The sequence below is a fragment of the Diplotaxodon limnothrissa genome, linkage group LG22 (assembly GCF_057381915.1).
Source record: "Diplotaxodon limnothrissa isolate DT_005_m linkage group LG22, D_limnothrissa_male_GT1.1, whole genome shotgun sequence".
Taxonomy (NCBI): Eukaryota; Metazoa; Chordata; class Actinopteri; order Cichliformes; family Cichlidae; genus Diplotaxodon; species Diplotaxodon limnothrissa.
The window spans coordinates 23,765,758-23,789,072 of NC_140616.1; the positions used below are offsets into that span (position 1 = coordinate 23,765,758).

Here is a 23,315-nt window from a genome sequence, read left to right on the forward strand (position 1 = left end):
CAGTTATGCAACCCCTAATAAATGATGAAACTTTAGAAATGTTATAACAAAACTTACTTTTAAGGATGGATAGAAAGTGAGTACATCAGAGAGACAGCTCAGGTTGAGCAGTTTAGAGATAAAGTTAAAAGAGGCGAGGCTGAAATAGTTTGGACAGAGGAGGAGGGACGGTGGATATATCAAACAAGGATGTGGAAGAGGGAGCTGCAAGGCGGGAGGAAAACAGGAAGACCACAGAGGATGTTCGTGGGCACAGAAAAGGAGCATTGGTGTGCTAGGCATAGGGTGAGATGGAGGTAGATGATCTGCTGTGGCTAAAAGATGAAGCGATGAAAACTTTTGTTGTGTATTTGATGTAAGATAATTTGGTGACACTTTATAACAGCCATCATTAATAAAGGATAAATTAATTTTTGTTTATTTTGTACTTTTTTTTTTTTACTGCTTAACAATAGAATAATAATGAATCTTATTTACTAATTGATTAATAAGTGGTGTGTAAATCAATCAATCTATGAACATTATCTGCACGGCTATTGTAAAGTTTATAAAATGTGTTACACTTGGTTAAGAAGCACTGTGGAATCTATAACAATAACTTGGATGACTAATATAAACTGGTCTTTATATTACTTAGTCTCTTGTCTCCTGTTATCACTGTTTGATATGAGTATCTCTCAGCCTGTCATTACAATGTAAATATTGCTGTTTCCTATGATACCATACATAACGCAATATTTAACTTGCAACATGATTATCTTATTACAACACGAGATAGATAGATAGATAGATAGATAGATAGATAGATAGATAGATAGATAATAAAAAGGAGATCAGAGAAACCAAGAACCCCCCCCCCCCCCCCCAAAAAAAAAAAAAAATGTCTTGAATGCTTCTGTATTTCATTTCACACTGACTGCTTTGTCAACTTGGATTTGGTGTTTGTGATATCTGTAATGTGCGCAGAGCGAAAGATAACCTATTCTTTAAAGTTTTACCATTGTTCATAAAACAACGCCATAAAGAACAGCAATAATATCAGCCTCTGCCCTTTGCGGTATCTTCAGGCTTTGCCTGCTTCTTTCAACAACCATATTTCATAATGTTTATTTGTGAGAGATTTAGCTGATAAATGTAAATCATACTCTTTCACCGCTGTGATTTGCTTTGAAAAATGAAACATTTGAAATAACATCTATAAACATAGCTGTAAATTACATTTGGACTTTGCCCAAATAGTAAAAACATATACAATTTTACACAGTTCCTACAACCCACAGTGCAAAGCTCTCGTCTCCATCTTGCTACATAAAAGTTGAACAGTCCGATAACGCTGAGCCCTGCAGTGCTCATTAAAAAGTGAATGGATGGAGACAGCAGCCAGTTAACTGGCAGATGACACATGTGGATGATAACTGGCAATCTATAATCTTATGTCACATAAACAAGCTTTCTTTTACTGTATAATGAGTTTAAATAACATGGAAACAATGTCAGTGGAACATTGAAGTAGTGGACACACATTACCGGGTCAAATGGTTGCCATCTATTTATTACAAAAATGTATGACAAAAATAGACTATAGTAATAGTCACTCACCCATTCAAATCATTAAATTCAGGTGTTCCAATTTTGAAAGAATGTGTCCCTCTCAGGAGCTCAGCTAATTCCTGTGTGGTACCATCATAGGATGTGTAACAAGTCCAGTCATTAAATTTCCTCACTACTAAATATTCCACAATACACTGTTGGTGGAAGTGATTGGGAACGACAGCAACTCAGGTATGAAGTAGTATTCCAAATAAAATCATAGAGTGGGGTCAGTGGATGCAGAGGTGCTTGGTGCTCAGAGGTCACCAACTTTATGCACAGTCAAGTGCTAGAGCTCAAGAACAGCACGTAGAGAGATTCATGGAATGGGTTTCCATGGCTGAGCAGCTGCAATGCCTTACATCACGAAGCGCAATACCATGATGGACGCAGAGGAGTAAAGCACGCTGACACTGGTTAAGTCTGGGTTTGGTGGTTGTTTGATTGCCAAGTGTAAAGTTTGGTGGAGGGTTTTTGTTTTTTACAGGAGTTGGACTCAGCCCTTTAGTTCTAGTGAAAGGAACTCTTAACACTTCATCATACCAAGACACTTTGGACAATTTCATGTTGCCATCTTTGTGGGAACAGTTCACAAAGATGGGAACATGAAATGGATACAACATGACTGCGCACCATGACTGCAAATACCATAAAGACATGAATGATGGAGTTTGGTGTGGAAGAACTTGGCTGTCCTGCACAGAGTCCTGACCTCAACCTGACAGAACACCTTTGGGATGAATTAAAGCACACACTATAAGCCAGGCCTTTTCATCCAACATCAGTGTGTGACCTCACAAATGTGTTTTTGGAAGAATGGTCAAAAATTCCCATTAACACTCCTAAAACTGGTGAAAAGCCTGCCTAGTAGAGCTGCAGTTATTATAGATGCAAAGGGTGGGGCAGCATTATATTAAACCCTCCGGGTTAAGAATCCAATGTCACTCAAGTTCATAAATTTACCCTTCATTTCTAAGATACTCGAAAAAGTGGTTGCAGCTCAACTTCATTTATACCTGGTTAATAATAATATCTACGAGAGATTTCAATCTGGTTTTCGCTCATGTCACAGTACAGAAACTGCTTTACTTAAAGTCACTAACGATCTTCTAATCGGAGCTGACTCTGGTCTTCTCACCATTCTCGTCCTTTTAGATCTGAGTTCAGCCTTCGACACCATTTCTCACTCTGTACTTCTAAGCAGACTTTCCTCTCTCGGCATCTCTGACACGCCCCTCGCCTGATTTCAATCATATCGCCTCGACCGTTCCCAGTTTATTCAACTAAGATCATTCCGCTCTCGTCTCTTCCCCGTCACCTCTGGTGTACCTCAAGGCTCAGTTTTAGGCCCTCTTCTCTTCATAATATACATCCTCCCTCTAGGTACCATTTTCCGCAAATTTGATCTTCAGTTTCACTGTTTTGCTGATGACACCCAGTTATATCTCTCTTGCAAACCTAAGTCCTCCCTCCCACCTCCCTCCCTTTCAGAGTGTCTATCCGAGTTAAAATCCTGGTTTACCTCTAATTTTAAAACTAAGATCCTCCTTATTGGCGCCAAATCCAACCTTTTGAAGGCGAACCATTTCTCACTCACCATCGATAACTCCACAGTTTTCCCTTCTCCGCAGGTTAAGAGCCTTGGTGTCATCCTAGACGGTTCACTTTCCTATAAATCTCACATCAATAATCTCACCCGTTCTGCCTACTTCCATCTACGTAACATTAACAGATTGCTTCCTTCTCTTTCCACCCAGTGTACGTCCATTCTTGTCCACAGTCTTGTTACCTCCCGTATTGACTACTGCAATTCTCTTCTGCATGGTCTCCCCCAAAAATCCCTCCATAAGCTTCAACTGGTTCAGAACACTGCTGCTCACATTATCACCAGAACCCCTCTTACCAGCACATCACCCCTGTTCTTCAGGAACTTCACTGGCTCCCTGTGAAATTCCGGATAATATTCAGACTTATTCTGCTCACCTTCAAGGCCATTCATAACCTCGCTCCTCCTTACCTTTCTGACCTGTTAACCACTACCTGTTCTGCCCGTTCACTTCGATCTTCTTCTCCAGCTTGCTGTACCTTCCTTCCGCCTCACCACCATGGGAAGCAGAGCTTTCAGCTGCTCTGCTCCCAGGCTGTGGAACTCTCTGCCCCCAGAAATAAGAAACATTGGTTCTCTCCCCCAGTTTAAATCACTATTCACTGTAAATCCACTGTTTGTTAATTTTATATTCTGCTTTCGTTTTATTGTTCTTATTCTGCTATTGTTTTACTAAGTGTTTTATCCTATTGTAAAGTGTCCTTGGGTGACTTGAAAGGTGCTCATGAATACAATTTATTATTATTATTATTATTATTATTATTATTATTATTATTATTATTATTATTATATATTTTTGAAGGCAGATGAGCCAGTACTTTTGGTAATACAGTGTACAGTATATCCAAAATCAGGAAAATTCCTAAAAATGACCCCACAAGTTGTTTATGCAAGATCTTATAACTATCTATATTATGCTTTAAAAAGGCTTTAACCATTTTCTTCCAGCCATGTGAATGGATGTACCGTGCGCTCCTCATCTTTGGAATGACCCATGTCCCCCATGTAAGATTAAAAACATAAACATGTTTAACATTTTAAAATGGCCTAATTTAACCTCAATTAAGAACAGATACTAACAAAATAGTTTTTGTGCCTAAATCTAACAAACAAGCATGTGAAGACAAACTTGAAAGATGGCAGCCTCCTGATTTACTACTCTATTAAGAAAATCTACTACACTGGCACTGTGCCTGATATCTTAAAAGTGTGTGTATAAATATATGCTACAACACTATAACCTGTGGAGAAACTAGACACATCATTACTAGTGGATCCGGGGCCAGCAGCCATGGATGAAAGGCTGTATATGATCCACATATGATATATGATCCACCTGATCCACAAAACAGACTTTACAAGCAGGAAACTACTCCCGCCCCCCCGCGTGCACATACACACACTCACACCCTGCTTGCATGCAGTGACCCTCTTGCTAAACAAGTTTATTACGACCTCCAAGAGCTGGACAGGCGATAGATCACAGCAGGGGAGGCCAGAGGTGAATCCATCAAAGCGACTTTAATAAAGACCACTTGATTTGGCCTGCTGGCTCAACAGCTAAAATGGTTGTGTTCAGGTCCAGTGAAGCCTACCATAGTCTAGGTCACAGTGTGTCTGCTTGCCTTGTTCCCAGATTATTAAAGTGGTTATTTATTGGCAGAGAGAAAAGAACACAGTAACTTTAGAAATGTATTATTATATTATCAACATTTGTGCCAGTGTGTTAATGATATATGTTAGCTCACAGAAAGGGGATTTCCCAACAAAAGGAAGAAAAGTGCCATCTCCAAAACAGAATGTGTAAAATGCTCTTTTATAGGTTGAGATTGCACTTGTATCTCTATTAGCCTCTCATACACAATGCAAATAGTTCTACAATCTAATACTTAATCTCTTCTCAGGCAGATTAATCACTGCAAATCTACACTGTTTGCACAAGCATTGCTTAGCCCAACACATCTCAGTATTAAATTCTTGTTTTCAGAGGCACTAACATCCCATGAAATGGTAATGCAGCGGTGCTTAGAAAATGTGCAAGACACATTTAAGATTTCCCATTTTAAATGTTTCTGGCATCATTTCTGTAAATGACTTGAATATCTAACAAAATAAAAAATGTTCACTGTGTAAAAGGCCTGTGATCTTTTAACCCAAACTGCTAGCTCCACAGATAATAGCTATAAGCTAGCTAGAAATGTCTATGTGGCAGTTTAGCGCAATTTACTTCACTTGCTTTTTTATGCTAGTGTTTTGTGCTATGCTAGTTCAGTCCTTACTTTCTATCCTGGTTTAGCAGTGAATCAATGAATCAGCTAACAACAAGAATAAAGTTTGCCCGCTTTTTGGCAAACACACCTATAAAAGGTGGATGTAACCACTGTTAACTCAACCAATCGCATTTGCCATGTTGCCATGCTGTTTATAGGCGTTAGAAGTGAACCTATTTGAATGAAACAACACAGCTTGGTTACTCAGCAAACCATATCACTCTCAGACTTCTTGGCAGTTTGGAAATATATTTTGTTTAATCTATAAAGGCAAACAGATAAATGGGAACTCTTTAAAATAGAGAGATTGCTGTGGGTCTTTGTGATTTTGCAGTTAAATCATTTGTGTTTCTACCAATAATCTATCTATTAGCACAAAACATGTTTTGTATGTAATGGCAACCTTGACCACGTTCAACTGTGATAACACACTGACTCCATCATGTTGCCATTTCATTGCCATCCTGACACAACAAAGTAGCTTTGATGAAGTTGTGAAGCATCCATTTCAAAGGCAATGAGATCGCAAGTTCATGGTTGTAATGATTTTGGTCGTGCCGCAGTCTTCAAGCACTGCCTTCCCCAGTGTGACTGTAGCATAAAGTGGACAGATAGCAGAGTAGTATAGATCTTTCCACTGATACCACTGAATCCAAGTATTGTTTTAAAATGCTGCAATATCGATTTAAAGTCATGCTTGGTAAGTAGAAGAATGAATAAAAAATGGACTGAGAATACTCAAACTTGACAACAACAATACAATGTGAATATTCAGTAGCAGTTGTTTTGCTGGCTTTGTTTGCCTACTGCATCAGCAGTATTGTTTCTGATGATTGCTCGTGTCAATAAGCCAACTTAGTCCAACAAAACTGAAAGCAACACAGATAAAGAGTGATACATGAGCAGATGGGTGAAAGGGCAGAGGAAAGGGTGGGCAAGCACTCCCATATATGCTGCCCTGATGTGTATATTAACCTGTGTGAACAAAGCGTAGCCTGGGCAGTTTGTATTCTGTTGGTGCTTTAAAACTCGCCTCAGGATTTATCATCCAACCCAGCTAGACAGCTCGATGCAGAGAAGTAGGAAATGTACACACTGCAAGAGAGAGAAAAGAAAAAAAATGGTGAGGCAGAGCCAATTGCTTGGAAGCCCTCATCTCTCTCTTCTACTCCATTGTCTTTGATTCATAAGGGGGGGATATGATGGTTGGCCAGGGCAAGGGCTAGGTATGGCATTTTGGCAGGAGGTGGAAAGAAGGAGGGCTAAGGACCAATCTGTAACAGTCGTCGTTGCGTTGTGGTTTACTGTGTCAGCATGCTGCCCATTTAGCAGTGGTCATCGAAAAAGCAATACCATCCGTATATTACCTTGTCGCGTGCGATACATCAGCTCCTATGTCTTTTGGGTTTTTCTTTATAGAAAGAGAAAAGGGAAAACAGCAGCTGTCATGTCACGTTTGAAAGGGGAAAGAAGGAAGAAGGGAAAAATTGCCTTCTCGGGCCACTTGGAGGCACTAGTGGCACAAAGAAACCTTATTATTGTTCTCTTTTATACTTGGTGGAGTGTCAAGTGATGTGGATCTGGCCTGCCACTCGTGCACTCTGTCTTTCCCTCCACCACAGGTCTGGATTATATAAGTGTGCATTCATTAACACATCTTCTGCCATGTGCTCCCTTCCCAGCAGATGGTTAACTGAAGGCTACAGAGGACATTAGGGAGGAGATTGGGTACTACCTCAGGAAAATCACTTTAGAAACCCTTGCACGAAAGAGGGCTTTAACTCAACTGGTGACATTGAAAAGGGTGAAAATACGTGTTTGATAAAAGCTATGTTAACTTTTATGCTACTTGAAAAAAATTAATAAATACAAACCTTTGGTGTCAAGAAACTGAGATGTTGTTCAGGGTATAAAAATCATAGCTGAGTGCCACATAATGATGTAGAATATAGCTGAATTTTTTATTGTTGTTGTTATTATTTGCTGTTGTCAAAATCCAATCATCAATAAAATACCTCCAGTGGAACTGTCTGGTGTTTCTCTTCTATCAGCTTGCAAATACCTCTCTCAAAAAAAGAGAAGAAGAAAAGACTCCCTCCATTCATACCTCACTATTATGCAAACAGCTTGTCTTCTCATACTGCCTGATGTGTAAATAAGACATAAGGCAAGCAGACAGAGTTGATAGGCTCCATTGCTGTTCGGCTAAATATTGGAATGGGCAAGACTTGAGATTTGAATATGGTATGATCGTTACAGAAGCGATGGTTCCACTATCTGACAATCAGCCTTCACAACGGGATATTTACGCATTACCGAGTTTTCTGGGGACAGAAGCAAAAAGAAGCAAAAAAACAACCAACCAAACAAAAAAAAACAAAAACCACATCACGACAGCGGAGGCAATCCCTGGGACAGAAATGCATCATAGATGAAAGAAAGAGTGGTAAGATGTGTTCATAAATGTAAACTCACTTTATGCAGCAGTGTACCAAAGAATGTCATGGAACACGCACAAGCAAATGGGTTACACTGTAGATTCTTCATCTGTGACTTTAAAAGAAAATACTACAAGGGCCAGTTATTGAACACAACCAATCATATCACTTAGATCACACTAAGCATCACTTGAATTTTACAGAGTTTACTGCTGACCAAGTTCAGCCGTTAATCATCACCATCTATGCATTTTTCAGATGGATGCTTCCTGCAGCATAATGTGCCATCAGATGCATTAATGTGGCCGCGGAATATTGGTGTGATGCTATCAAATCAGCATGGGCCAAGATCTCTGTGGAAGGGTTCCAGCGTCTAGTCGAGTTAGTGCATGAAGGAACGGAAGGTTGTCTAAGTGGAAAAAAGCAGTGGTGTCTCTCCAAAGGAAAGTTCTGGAAATATTCTTATATCATGTCATATTGTTGTCCAATTCTATAAAAAGGATGAATTGAATTGGTTTATTATTATGTGTTCTCTATTTTGGTTATAGTCTGTGAGTTCTGACATTTGAAGCCTTTGATTTATAGCTTTCAGGGTTTTCTTTGCTTTGGTGTGCATCGTGTGCCTCTACACTCAGTCTGAGTTTTTGTTCCTTTTGTATCCTGGTTTGTGTCATTTGTCTTGATTAGTTTCAACTGGTTCTTGTTCCCCGACCGTTTCCCTTCCCCTGATTGCCCTCTGGGTTTTTGTGTGTATATTTCCAGTTTCCATTTGTTCTTTGTCAGAAGTCTATTTGCCCACCTTGCCTCATTTTTCTCTTTGTTGAAGTATTTAGATCCCACTGTTTGCTTTATGTTTTAGGCTTTCATATACTTTGTTGGACCATTTCAACAAACAAAAGGCTGGTTTGAATTTATGCACATCTGTTTGTGAGTCCTGCATTTGAGTCTTAACTGCACCCAATTTGACACATTTAAACTTTGAACATTTTCACACACCAGATTTTTTCTTTTAATTTATTGAAGAATTTTATAAACTCATGTTACAAATTGCTTCAGAAAAGAAAAACAACTAAGTGACATAAAGGATATTCCACTATGTACTATGCTAAAGGAGATAAAGTAAGCACTGAAGCTTTGCTTAGTATTCAGAGAATTCAGTCAGCTCTTAGTATGCCTTCTTAACGTATCACCTCTTTCAGAGACGTACACCCCTAAGAAAAACTATTCAACTGCAGCCCTGGTAATATGTTACAAACCTCAATAGTGTTGACTGAAAAACAATCAATGCAATGTTTCTATGTTACTATTTTTCTAAAGCATCAGATAAGCAAAATCTGGAAGTGCTGGAAATCTTAACCATGTAATGACATATAATTAGTTACATTAATCCTAATTGTCAGTTATTAAATGGAATATGCAAGAAAAATCATCACTGAAATAAAGAAGACATTATGTTATATACTTTGTATGTTATGATTTGATTTAATAATATCAATTATGGCTGCTGCCGCTGCCAATGGGTGGCCACTTTGTACTGGTAGGTATGTGTGACATACTTTGGATGAAAGTCAATGACTCAGCTTATGAGTTGCATGCAAGAGCCACAGTCATCATTAGGGCAGAGAGGGCAAAACATCATACAGTAGTTAGTGTGGGTTACAGCCCATTACAGACAGTGGGAACTGCAATTACATGCTTTGACACTCATGAAAATAAAGGAGGGACAGCATGAAGAGGTATGTGCCTATTATTTTATGGATGTAGCAAAACAGCTAAACAGTGAAAGCAAAGTAAGTACACATAGTGTCCAGCACACCATACAGGAGCCATCAATGTAGCAGTGTGACAGCAGTGATTATTCCCTGAATAATTGCAATTGCGCAATAAATTTCTGCACAACGTGATGCGATCAATCACAATTACAGTTTTAATTTCTTGACAGCCATACTAATAGCACATGATGGCGCAGACTGACATGTGTGTCTACTATGAGGGGCCGTACAAGCCAAAATTTATTCTTTCACTCTCACACACATACATTCTTCTTCCACACACATATATTTTCACTCTCACACACATATATTTTCACTCTCACACACATACATTCTTCTTCCACACACATATATTTTCACTCTCACACACATATATTTTCACTCTCACACACATATATTTTCACTCTCACACACATATATTTTCACTCTCACATACATATATTTTCACTCTCACACACATATATTTTCACTCTCACACACATACATTCTTCTTTCACACACATATATTTTCACTCTCACACACATACATTCTTCTTCCACACACATATATTTTCACTCTCACACACATATATTTTCACTCTCACATACATATATTTTCACTCTCACACACATACATTCTTCTTTCACACACATATACTTTCACTCTCACGTAGTTTTATTTTAATTTTTATATTTAGATATTTTTATTCTCATGTTTACACATATTTAACACACACATTGCAATATTATGCTCTCTTATACATGTATTTTAATCTACATATTTACACATTTGCACTCTAACATACATGCATTTTCATTTATGCATTCCTACATTTTGCTCTCATTTACATGCATTCAAAATGCATTTAATCTTACAAATAATATATGTATGTAAGAAGAGAATGCATACATATCTGAAGAAAATATATCTATGCAAGAGAATAATGTATGTGAATGAAAGAGTATAGTGGAAACGGAAGGCTGGGTGTCTGTACCGCTGTGATTGGCTGAGAAGCACGCGCGGGTCACTTTCTAGTGTCTGACAGCATGGAGGGGGGGAGAAGAAACTCGAGTTCTTCAGCAAGCTGTCGGGTTGTTAAGAAATATTTTATCATCTCCTGAAACGGTCACATCGTTGTCCTCGTCACTTGATCGAGATGGGACGGGCTCAACTGCACCCAGTGTTACCCACAGCACGGTGGAAAGTGAGATGAGGGAACTTTTTAGACCAGCTAACACCCGGGTATCTTCAACGAGTCAAGTAGCTACACGGAGTTCGACTGGAGTGGGGCAGTCTTTGCGATATCAGACCCAAAAACACTTTGGCAACTGGAACTGCAGATCAAGGAAAAGGTAAGAACAAAACAGTTTGCCACTTAACTATACAACTGCGAAATACAAAATACGAAATGTGCTTTGCTGATTTAGCAACGCACTTTTTTACCCTTATAAATTTTTAGCCCTAGCTAATTTATTCAGCAGCATCCACATTAAAAACAGTAAAGACCGTGGCATTTATTTCAATATTAGTGGCTGTTTGTACTTGTGACCCGAGTGTAAGTTGATGCTTACTTTAAGATTACTTTATTAAATCTTCTTTATTAATGTGGGAGGTGGTAGCTACATTAGCCTGCTAAATAAAAGGTTGGGTTAATTTTCTTGTTGTTTTTGTTTAGTTTTGTATTTATTTATTTATTTATTTTTTGGGGTAGAATTTTAATCTTGCTAGAAGACATCAATCCAACTCTGTGTTGTGAGTGGATCAATATCTGTACCACTGTAGAGGTAGATAAACATGGATGCCAAGTCATGCCTTCAGTCCAGTTTCTACAGTGTATGAAATAAGAAAAAAAGAAATATGATCGGTGTCTTTTTTGTTCTTTAGTCAAAGTAAAAAGTAATAGCAAATGTTTCTTTGTATGCCTCTTTGTAGAGCAGTAAAAAAAATCCTTATGCATTGTACTATATATTTATTTATTTATTTATTTATTTATTTATTTAATTCAAGCGTCAGTGAATTAAAATGGTCAAACCCCAAAACATTTTCTATTTTACGTACATTTTCCTTTTTTTTTTCAAAGGCAATTTATAGGCATGCTATTACTTTATGCATTTTTTTTCTTTCAAATTATGTTTCTGTTATTTGTGTTTGCTATTATACTCAACTCTTACATGCACAAGCAACTTTAAACATATTCAAGTGGGCTAAATGGCTAGCTGCGATACTGTTTTTTTTTATATAAACTGTGTAACATTTTATTTTATTCATAAAAGCTTAGCAACAGTTTAACGTGTAAGCTGGTCACTACCAAGTGACATTAGCAACTTTCTTAAGGAACTGATAGTGTCTAAGTATAGGTAAATAAAACAAAAGATACATAAATCTGAATATAGTTTCTGTTTTGTTTTATAGGGCCAAGACACATTATCATGATACTTTCAACAAAGATGTCATCCTTCTTCCACGGCCATCAAGCAGTGTTGTTGTCAAGCATCGCACAAAACAACATTTACATGAACAAGGGCATATATTGAATGGATTTGAATTCCAAAAATCCTGGGACCAGAAAACTGTCTCTGAACAAATAAGGGACGCCTTTGGAGATAAACTTTCTATTGATGTAAGGTAGGTTGTGCTAGCAGTCGAAACCTAATGCGACACAGCTTTTGTCAGTAGTCTTTTCAATATCTAGGCATTTCAAAGCTTTACATAACGATTTAAGTCAGAGAACAGGTAGACATGAATCAGTAAACTAAAATAAAAGAACCAAATCAGTTATCCTTTCTTGAACACTCCATTTTTGGCATACTTTTTTGACATTTGTATAAAGTTTACATTTGTTACTACTGGTTTCAGTCTGATTCAAAGAGGAAAACAAGATTAGCTCTAAAAAAGTTATTGGAACATTTTTGCTGTTTTGGATTTTAAACATTTTACAACTTACTGTAACTGTTTTCCAGCCTGGAGTTTCTGATGGCTTGTGGCAACAGACTGATTGCGCCCAAACTGCGAGCAGGACAGGAGCTGGATGCAAATCTCATACATAAAATTTATAAATCGAAAGCCCTATACATCAGACCATCAAAACCAATTTTGGTACATTATTTGACTTTTGAATGAATCTACATAGCACTGTACAGTAATAATATGAAGACCAGAAATTGGTGCATAAACAACCTTTGAACTTTCTCATGTCTGTTCTTTTTAAACTTGCCTTTCACCTTTTGTAGTTGGATAGAATAGTACCAAGTTAATGTTCCTTTTTTAAAATGTTAATCCTAAGCTCTGGTATTGACTAAATTTACAGCTGCTCTGTTGGACTGTTTGTGAATTATAGAACGTAAGACTACTGCTGTTCAGGAGATGTGTTACAATTTTGTCTGCCTAGTATGTAAAAGTAATTGTGAGAAAGATCTATTAACTCTTGAAATTTCTCACCCTATGGTAGCTGGGATAGGCTCCAACCACCCCACCTCTGATAAGAATAAGCAGAAGAGGTTGGATATATGGTATTTAATGTTCAAATTCAATATATGTGAATTATTATAATTATTATTTTATTTCTAAGGATGATATTACAAGCTACAGCAGTGAGGAAAACTGTGAAGAAAACCCTGTTTCATCAAGGCAGCTGCGCTCATCATCTTCAGACAGTTTTGCCAGTTCAACAGCTGCCTTCCAACCAATCTCTGCTCCGACGCAATCTCCTGCCTCATCAGTTTGTAATGGAACATTATTAACGGAAACTCCTGCCTTGACCCATGAAAGTAGTATCTCACACAAGTACAGCAGCGCTTCAACAAACATTTCCTTCAGCCAGTTACCAGTGTCTTCATTGGAAATCTACCCTTCCACTAGTCAGCCTTCTACCTCATCATCTGCATCTTTAAGTGATCCAGTTCTGGTCCTGACGTGCCGAAATACCTCAAGCTCACCCTACCAGACCAGGAATCCAGAGAATCATTGTTCAGCATTACCCTCTACATCAACACACAGTCAATCTGTAAACTACGATAACTACCTTTCAATCATGACTCCACTATCTGACATGTCTTCTGATGATGAGGAACTTAACCAGGCTATACTAGCAAGCCTGCAGAGCGAAAGGTTAGTTTCAAATACAAATGTTTTACAGTAGCCAATTAAACACACCATATTTGTTGCAATCCAATACTGTAACCAGTGTTGTGAAGGAATGTAATCCATCCTCAGATATTTATATGCATATATGATATTTATATTTGCTGTTAACAAAACAGTTTTTTGAATAATGTCTACAGAGTCAAATGATAATGCTGTATTGCTGGCAAATTTTATTTTATTTGAAATAGGCAGCGAATTTTTAACAGCCTATCTGACAATGAAATGAAATTTACTTATTGTGCATTGAAACTATTTTTCTTTGCTCTAGTGCTTTCTAGTTCTCCAAAACATATAAACAATATAAAAAGCCACTGAGCAATATACTCCTTTGTACATTTCGCTTATGATTATGATAATTTCCTTTGGTGATTAATAAAGTATGCTGATTCTGATTTTGACAAAACTTTGTATGTCCTTGTAGCCCTTGTATGTGAATGTTTTTACTGATGTTCTTTTCAATATTTTTTTCTTTTTTTTTTCTTTTCTTTTTTCTAATCCTACAGGACTTCAAGTTGTTTGGTATCAGCAAAAGATATTTTGGAGGAACTTTCTGCAAAAGTAAACCAACAGAAGAAATGCAAGTTCAACATTAATAGATCAACAGTCCTGGATGGAGCAATTAGAGGTTTTAAACGAGCGACATATGATCCATGCCACACAATTTCTGTCAGGTTTTCTGACGATATGGGAGTACCTGAAGAGGCTGTTGACTTGGGTGGACCAAGAAGAGAATTTCTAAGACTTCTGATCGAAGCTTTGCCCCTGTCTCCAATGTTTGAGGGTGAAGAAGGCAAAATGAACTTGGCGCTTGATAGTGCTGGTATGTATTGATTTTAGGCTGATATCCCTGGAGTAATGCAATAAAAAAATCATTTTTATGAAGTTCTTGTCAAGCGCTTTCATGCATCTATTGACATGTAATGTTTTTCATTATTTCTAGCCATGAGGGAGGACAGGTACTTCATTGCAGGCAGAGCCATTGCAGTAAGCCTTGTACATGGTGGTCCACCAGCAGGCTTTCTGTCCCCAACACTCTTCTCTTGCCTTGTTGATGGCCCAGATTTGGCTAAACCAGTTTTAGAAGATGTTGCCGATAGTGACCTGCGTGAAAAAATTAAAAGGGTAAAACTGATTTGTCAGTTGTTGGATAATGTTTTAGTATTGTGTGCATTTCGTTCTACTCCATGTATTAATTGGGGCCCATTAATTTTTTATTTTTTTATTTGAAGGTTAAAGAGTGTAAATCCTTTGAAGATCTGATAGTAGCAACTGAGCCACTTCAGGAATACTTAGCCAATGCTGGCTGCCTGAGGCCGCTACGGAGGCTGGAAGACAAGTATCTGCTTATACATGACATTATCATGTTCCAAGTAATACACAGAGTCCGTGGTCCATTTGAAAGGTATGTATGTATGTATTTATTGTTGTCCAATAAGTAACTCAATGTGTGACAGCATCACATGAAAAATGCAGATTTGGGATATACACTTTTGATGATGTGAATAATCTGAAGTAAAAATTATTGTATATATAAATTCATATGTTTTAGATTATACTTCTTGGATCCATTCATTTTTGATGTGATTTGTGATTTTAAAGGTAATTCTGATTATCATTTAGATTTCAGGATGGACTACGGACACTTGAGGTGCTGGACAAAATCCAAGATCACCCAGAGAGTTTTCGCACCCTTCTATGCTGGTCACCTTCAGTGCTTACAGCTGACCTTCTTGACAGCCTCTTTACCATCCGCCTTTCTCCGGCTGGGAGCAATAAAAGGCAGGCTGAAGCAGTTGTCATTAGTTTCTGGAGAGACTACCTAGCAGATGCAGAAGGTAAATTTAGCGTTTTAAGCATTGTGTTCAATTTATAATGCAGTGCATCTTTTCATTGAATCAGTTAAAAGTAGAAATGCTTGCTGTGTTTTTTGTCTTTAATGCCATTTTTGACAGTATTGCTTTTCCTTTAGATCAAGACGGAACACAGAAGCTGGGGACAATTTTTGCCTTCGCCACTGGAGCCAACACTGTTCCACCAATTGGCTTCTCTCCACAACCGTCCATTGAATTTCTTCACCAAGAGCCAGATGCACAAACCATGTCTAAACTACCCATTGCAAACACGTGCATCAATTGTTTAAAGTTACCACTTCATACCTCTTACAAAGACTTTCAGGAGAATATGGACTTTGCATTAGGTAATACACATGGTTTTGGAATAGCTTAATTCCTGGTCAGGTTAGTATGCTAATCTGAGTTTTGCACTCAGTTAAATTAATGAGTGTCAACCATTAAGTAATTCTAAGAGAGGGGGGGGGGGGGGGGGGGGGGGGGGTGTTTTGAATATCATTGCATTTTCTTTCCCAGAAATCAAACAAATGTTCAAAATGTTCCACCTAAAACACCAATTAACACGCTTGAGACCAAGCTGAATTTACTTTATGTTGCCATATTTCATATGTCACCCACCTATTTTGTGATTGGAGGCTCTGTTTTTGCATTGACCTTTTAACAAATGTTCATTTGCTTCAAGTCTTTTTGCTTGTCAGGGTACCATTCTACAAGTATACAATAGTTATATATACTAACATAATTCAATAATAATTTTTTCATTGCATTAATTTATGTGCATTGTGATTATTTTTGTTTTCTAGGTTTGTACTTGTTTGTTGCTTTTATTCTCTGGTGTTCTTCAATATTGTTTATCTGACACTTCTATTCTATTTGATCAGTGATCCATGTTTGATGTATTGACTGTATGACTGTATTAATGTTAATGTTATCAGTTTGAGTCATCTTGTTCCAAGACAATACATCTGGTGATTGTGATGACCAAAAACCTCAATAAAATGTGGTTGCACAAATTTATTTTTTCTTTTAACAAGGTGTTTTAAAACAAAACATGGTTGTAAAATCTCAACACACTCACATAATACAACTCATAAATTCTTTAAAATTGTATACAAACCGTAAACATGCATGTAAAGGTTGATAGTAGCATTCTTGAAATTTAAAGCTGTGACTAAACTTCTAATAATACTGAACTAACAACAGTCTTGGCACTGTATTCTTTTTAAGCTGCACAACCACAATTACAGTAAATGAAATTTCTCCAGAGGCCTTGTTGATATTTTAGGATTGTCTCTCAAGAAAACGAACAAGGTTGCAAAATAAATCTATACCGTTATTGCCATCATCTTCAAATGGATCAAAGGTCTGTTGAAGTGTAACCATCATGGTGTCACTGATGGAAATGTTAATTGATGGAACAACGACATTATTGTTTGTCTCCAGCTCTGGCAGTGGTCTGCATTCATCAATACCAAAGTCATTTTCACAAATACCATTCATATTTGGGTTATGTATTCCTGCATTGTTGATAATGCCCCTTTGCCACAGCTGAAGAGGGGTTTGCCCTCCTTGTGTTGAAAGTCCATGGTTATTCCACTGGTTCTGAAATTCTGTGGCAGCTCTTTGAATACGTGGCAAATATATATAATGAAGACAAAATAAATGGACCTCATTAAGTGAATCTAATACACCATGCTCCTCCATAAAATTGAAAAGATTAACAAAATGATATGAGACCACTCGATTTAATTCTGCCCATAATCGCTCAATTCTTTGATTATGCACAGACCTGCCAGTGATAACACTATGCCTGTTCAGTCCTTGCCTGTAAAGCATGAAATGGGCAACACCAGTGTTTTCTAGTCCATGATCACATCTCACGCTGGATGGCATTCCAAAGTTCTGAACACCAACCATGAACAGTGACAAAACACTTGATGCCCTGTTGTTATCTAAACACGCAAGGTAGATGATGGTTCTACTGAAACCATCCACACAGCCATGGAACACCATCCTCCATCTCACAAGTTTGTGGTTTCCATCTATATGCCTATAGAAAAATGAAATAAGTAGAAGTTATGTATGGGGAAACTATGACATGGTCAAGGATATGCACACGTTTGAGTAAATAAAACAATGAGTTATTTTGCTTTAGATAATCCATTTCGCTATAGACTTAGAATCAGGACTGTTTTTCTGTTAGAATTTTCTCACCATAACTGATTGGGGAAAGGAACACTGTACAGTCGTCGACGTATTGCATTGCGTCTTCTGAGGGAACGTCCAAAGGGCTCAATTTCTTGTAGACTTTGTCTTACACGCCACCTTTGGATTCGTAACCCACGTGATCTCAAGCTGCCATGCACATATCGTTCACCTGCATTTGTGGTATACTGAAGGATTTCCCTAACAACCCTGTTCAGGTTTTCATCGGATAATGTTGCATAAGTCAGTGGCTCAATGCCAAGGTCCTGTCTGTGCCTGTACAGAGTACGGGAGCTAACCCCTAAGCATGTTGCAATGCTTTGCCAGTTCATTCCAAGAGATACTAAATGAGATATTTGCTCTCTTGAAATGCTGTATCGCGGTCGACCTTGAGAGCAAGTCATGAGAGGTGGAGGTAGCAAGACAAGTCTGTTCTCAGATGTAGTTCCTTGTCTGGTTTCATAAGCAGTCAGTAAAAAAATTAGCCATCCATTTAAGGACTGTAATGTATTCACTGCTTCTCTATTTCTTGCATCGTCAACAAATCTTGAGATGGACAAAATTCCAGATAAGGTTTGAATGTGATCACCAAGTTCTCTATGGAGCCTCTGACGAACAAAAGAATCTGTAGCTTCTCTTTGAATTTGTTCCAAACATTCTAATACATTATTTAAAAAAGTTCTAATGTCATTTTCATTACTACTTACTCGACAAATTAACTGCAATACTAGCAAAGAAAGCAGGACAACTTTGAACAGCTTCATTGCTTGGTTCTTCTGGTTTAGGTCTGGGTATGTCAAGTAAGTTCTCCAAGTGTATTACATTTCCTGGTTTAAGAATAACTTCCTGCTTAAAGGATTAACTTCCTGTGTTAGGAAATGCAGATGTGAATGTCAGAGTGTATGTATGCAAGGGTAAAGGATAAACACTGGGATTGTATGTGTATATGAGTATAGGAGTACAAATATATATGTGTTGAAAGGTAAAGGGTATGTATATATATGTATGACTAGAAAGGGCTGCACCTGCAAGGAGAATAAATATATGTCAACATAAAATATGTAGCATTAAGAAAAATAGAATACATGTGTGTGAAAGGAAGATTAATGGATTTATGTGAGAGTGAATATACATGGATATGAATTAAGAATAAAGGTGTGCGAGATGACAATATATGTATGTGAGAGTGAAAATATATGTATGTGAGAGTGACAATACATGTGCATGAAAGAAGAATATATGTATGTGAGAGTGAAAGTATATGTGTGTGAAAGAAGAATATATGTATGTGAGAGTGACAATACATGTGCATGAAAGAAGAATATATGTATGTGAGAGTGAAAATATATGTGTGTGAAAGAAGAATATATGTATGTGAGAGTGAAAATATATGTGTGTGAAAGAAGAATATATGTATGTGAGAGTCAAAGTATGAATTTTGGCTTGTACGGCCCCTCATAGTCTACAATGAAAATAGATACTGTACTATTTTTAAGTATTCCGATCTATATGCATACACACCATACTGCCATTATGCTGTAGTATAATACTGGTCAGAGCAAAAAATGTGCAATTACAGACTGAAAAAAAGATACAAAGCATATAAAACAGGAATGCTTAAACAGGACAATTAACAAATGCCAGCATGCTGCACTTTTTTTACTGCAAGATTTGCAGTTACAGAGTTGCATATGTTAGCATAGAAATTTCTGCATCCATTGTAACCTAGTCTTGCAGTTAACATGTCTACAAAGATACTGTATTTCACAACCAGCGCATGCAGATTATTCTCTGAGGTTGCATTTTTAATTTTATGAAAATGGCAGCCTGTCTCTTGGGCAGTGTGTGTCTGGCCAGGTCCTCTAGGATAGTCAGAAGGAGGGATGCTGTTTTCTGGAGCACACAACCATGACAGTGAGCAGTCACCATGAAAAAAATAACAAAATCCCCAAAAAGTAGTTTTCAAAAGTATATAAAGTTCCCTGTAGTGAAATACAGCAGACTATATAACCTTATAGACAACAATAGGGCATTTCTGGTTTTATTTGATAATGCTATACCAGCAAAAACAAGGTTTATGGTTAAACAGTTAACATTTAATCTACTTGTGGCTGACAACTGTAAGGGTAGATTAGCTTAAGCTGGTGCCAGACTGGATGAGCCAGAGCAATGCTCTTTTCTGCTGTGATCAGTTATTGGTTAATAGGCCAGATGTGGGCTTGGCTAAGTTGCCAAGTCTGAAGGTTTTTCAAGTACTTTAAGTTTAAAACACAAACAAACGCTGAACTATATTTTTCAACCCCAGACTGAAATGATGAAACTCTTTCAAAACGTGATCTTGTAATGAACACATTACATTTACATTACAAGGGCCGATTCCACTGAAGGTGGACATGCAAGCTGAAGGCTCAGCTTCTCATTCTACTTTGAAATAAATAGAATTATTAAAATAATTAAAATTCTGTATTGGGGTGATATGGTTCTGTAAGGTCTATAAGATAAGACGCAGTCTGAAAATTCAAGACCTATATGTAATGAGATGGATTTTGGCCAGTGAAGAGGAGACAGTATGAGATATATATACTCTGTCTTTCTAGTTCCTATCAGTTATGTCATAATAGCATTTTGGATCAACTGAAGGTTTTTTTTTTTCTTGTTTTTTTTTTTTTGCACAAACAGTAGTTGAAATATGCCGTGTTTTTGCTCTCTCTTAGCTGATTATGATATGTTTTCCTTCAGCAACCACCATAGTACATAATGCATTTTAACTGGGAAGAGTAAGAAAACAGAACTCAGCTGACAGCAATCTAGCTGTGAGACTACACACACTGTAACGTTTAAGGTAGTACTTTAAAAAAAACAACATTTTTCTTAGCAAGCTACATAATTACGCCAATATAAATGTAACAGAAAGTGGTAAAATAATGGAAAATGAAAGGCTGACATTGTATAAGCCTTTATTAATGAAAAGACAGAACAGTTTTGTAATCTGCACCATGTCACAGTCAATGCTCATCCACTGTCATGCTGCTGTTTTACTGAGTCTTGTAGGCTGATCAGGAAGTGTACAAAAAACAGCACTGAAAAAAATGATTAAATGCATTAAGGCTACACACATTTTTTTTTTAAATTCCTGCCTTTTAATTATTATGACAAGATAAGAAATTAAAAACAAACAAACAAGAAAAACACAGACAGCAGGCTTGGCTGCAATGAGAAGTTCCAATAATGCCATGTATTCAAATCCAATAAACAGTAATTTCATTCAAAAGCAGAGCTACGGTACCAGCAGTCTGAGGCCTGGGACAAAATGCACTGATGCCTAAATAAAAAATAAATGTGACAATGAGTGAGACTGATTCATTATTTAGATGAAATCACGTAAGGTTCATCCTGCCTGGTGTTTCGTTCTCATGCATACTTGCAGCTTAAGTCCAACCTGTGGCATCCTGCAACTTTTAAACTGGCAAGTCATCTTGATTGAAAGTAACATCTCCTACCATAGCTGGACTGGCCATCGGGCATACCGGGCATTTGCCTGGTGGGCCGCTGGCGATTTTTTGTTTTTATGGGCCGATGGATTTTTTTAATTTTTTTTTTTAGGAAGGGTATATATAATGAAAGGTGTTGGATTGGCCAATTGGTCATGATCGACTATGGGCTGGACCAATTACAGCCGAGGAGGCCGTAATTGCTAAACAAGGGGGAGGGTGCCTCCCCCTTGTTTAGCAATCACGTGATTTTCGCGCATTGCATGCCGGGAACTCTTGGCAAAACAATCCAAGTACCGCATCAAATGCAAGAATTTGCAGCACCGCAAAACGTTCATTCTCCGGTTCCAATACCTTCTTGTTTTTTCTTTGCCGCACAAAAAAGGAATGTACAAAACAAAAGGAGAACAATGCCGGTCAAAGACAGACTCGACGAAAAGACAAAGAAAAGATACGAGGAAAAATCAGAGTGAAAGGGTTAGACCCTTACGAGCACACAGAGTGGACAAAAGACGTTAGCGTGCTGCCCAATTTTCACCACGCTCATATTTATAATTACACGGTTCTTGGAGTGAGTGCACACACTCATGAAGTTTAGTAACTTCAGGTCACTGCAACAAGCCCAGGTACAGTTTACCGACGGATGGGTACAGGACCTTGAAATGCACCGTGTAGAACGAAAGACCATCGTACGAACAAAGGTAAGTTTACCAGTCTCACAAATCGTCGTCATAAATACACATTCGTTAACAGTTTATTAATATAACCTTTGAGCTCAACGGTAATTAATTAGTAGTGGAAATAATTTCTGGTTCGCGTTACAGAAATGTAGCAGTGACAATAATATTGTATGTTGTAATCGCACTGGACAATTAGTGATACAAAACAACTGTTTTATCCTGTGAATAAAAGTATATGTTTTTGTCAATGTACCATGGTAATAACAGAAGCGAAACGCAATATTGTGTCAGGACAATTCACTATTTATGCACAATAAACAAAGGAGCATAGCGCGACAATTTCTGTTCAGCGCCAGACTTGCTTGTAACCTATTTCACCAATTATGTTAAGAAAAATGACGCATTAACTACTACAAAACTCTGACCTTTGTGGGAATGCTTGGAGCAGACTAACCTGTGAGCTGGAGTGTTCTGAGACGTTATATTTGGTATATCCAGACCATCCGTCAGCTTTTACTTCGGAAACATGGCTTAAAAAATTTCTCTTCAACGACATAATCCAATAAAAAAAACAAAAAACGATCTCTTTACCCGTCGGCTTCCCGTGGCTGCCATGCGACCGGCTATTGCAGTTAATAATACAACAGCTTCTTGCCATTTTTTGGGTTTCTTTTTATCGCTGTGTAACTGAGTTCAATTGAAAGCCTGCATGCGCTAGTACCTCTTGCCACAAATTCCCAGAATCCTTTGTGGTTTTACCCCTGAATGACGTCACATTTTCAATCTTTATCTTACTTGTACACCGTAGAGCATGTGACAAATTCTGTGTCATTTTTCCAAAGGAGCCTTTGGAATCCCTCTCCCCACAGAGCATATCACGAAACAGGTAAAACACATCTCATTTTCGCTGTGAAGCCACATGCACATGTGCTCCCCATCCCTATTTTCCTCATTTATACCTTTGTTGCTTCATCCTTTCCCTCTCTCCATGCCCCTCTGTTTTCTCTTTCAGTGCCGCATAGTCAGAAACACACTTTCATACACATGAACACCATGAATCACAATACACACTCGTGACTTTTGGCAGTGTTTTGTAAATGGCTTTGATCAATAATTGATCAAGGGAAACTCCTAACTTTTTAAAGAATGCACTGAGCATGTGAAGGCAACCGCTTCTCCTAAGACTCACGCAAAGACGAGCACCGTGCAGAGCTCCACAGAAGTGCCCATCTCACACATGTTCCACACTAACATAACACAGGATCGTTGCATGTTGGGCATTACCTGTAT

General features: G+C 37.8%; 2 protein-coding genes across 2 annotated transcripts; one reads left to right on the plus strand and one right to left on the minus strand.

Annotated features, from left to right (window-relative positions):
• Positions 1–8,999: 8,999 nt before the first annotated feature.
• Positions 9,000–16,025, plus strand: LOC146609968 (uncharacterized). Its single transcript, XM_085346156.1, has 10 exons — positions 9,000–9,023; positions 10,692–11,008; positions 12,069–12,281; positions 12,617–12,752; positions 13,225–13,763; positions 14,303–14,619; positions 14,740–14,921; positions 15,029–15,201; positions 15,420–15,634; positions 15,769–16,025. Exons 1-10 carry the CDS (start codon positions 9,000–9,002, stop codon positions 16,023–16,025), a joined length of 2,373 nt encoding a protein of 790 aa, XP_085202282.1.
• Positions 16,026–16,930: 905 nt separating this feature from the next.
• LOC146609969 (uncharacterized) lies at positions 16,931–18,186 on the minus strand. Its single transcript, XM_085346157.1, has 2 exons — positions 17,864–18,186; positions 16,931–17,699 (listed from the first exon to the last, which is right to left on the minus strand). Exons 1-2 carry the CDS (start codon positions 18,184–18,186, stop codon positions 16,931–16,933), a joined length of 1,092 nt encoding a protein of 363 aa, XP_085202283.1.
• Positions 18,187–23,315: the final 5,129 nt, after the last annotated feature.

What these genes read in the sequence shown, in the direction of transcription:
- LOC146609968 (XM_085346156.1), top strand. Translation starts at nt 9,000, where the DNA reads ATGTACTATGCTAAAGGAGATAAA. An exon ending in GACCATCAAAACCAATTTTG is followed by an intron (nt 12,753 to 13,224) that starts GTACATTATTTG and finishes TTTATTTCTAAG; the next exon opens with GATGATATTACAAGCTACAG. An exon ending in CTTGGCGCTTGATAGTGCTG is followed by an intron (nt 14,620 to 14,739) that starts GTATGTATTGAT and finishes CATTATTTCTAG; the next exon opens with CCATGAGGGAGGACAGGTAC.
- LOC146609969 (XM_085346157.1), bottom strand. Translation starts at nt 18,186, where the DNA reads ATGAACTGGCAAAGCATTGCAACATGCTTAGGGGTTAGCTCCCGTACT. An exon ending in CCTTTCCCCAATCAGTTATG is followed by an intron (nt 17,700 to 17,863) that starts GTGAGAAAATTC and finishes ATTTTTCTATAG; the next exon opens with GCATATAGATGGAAACCACA.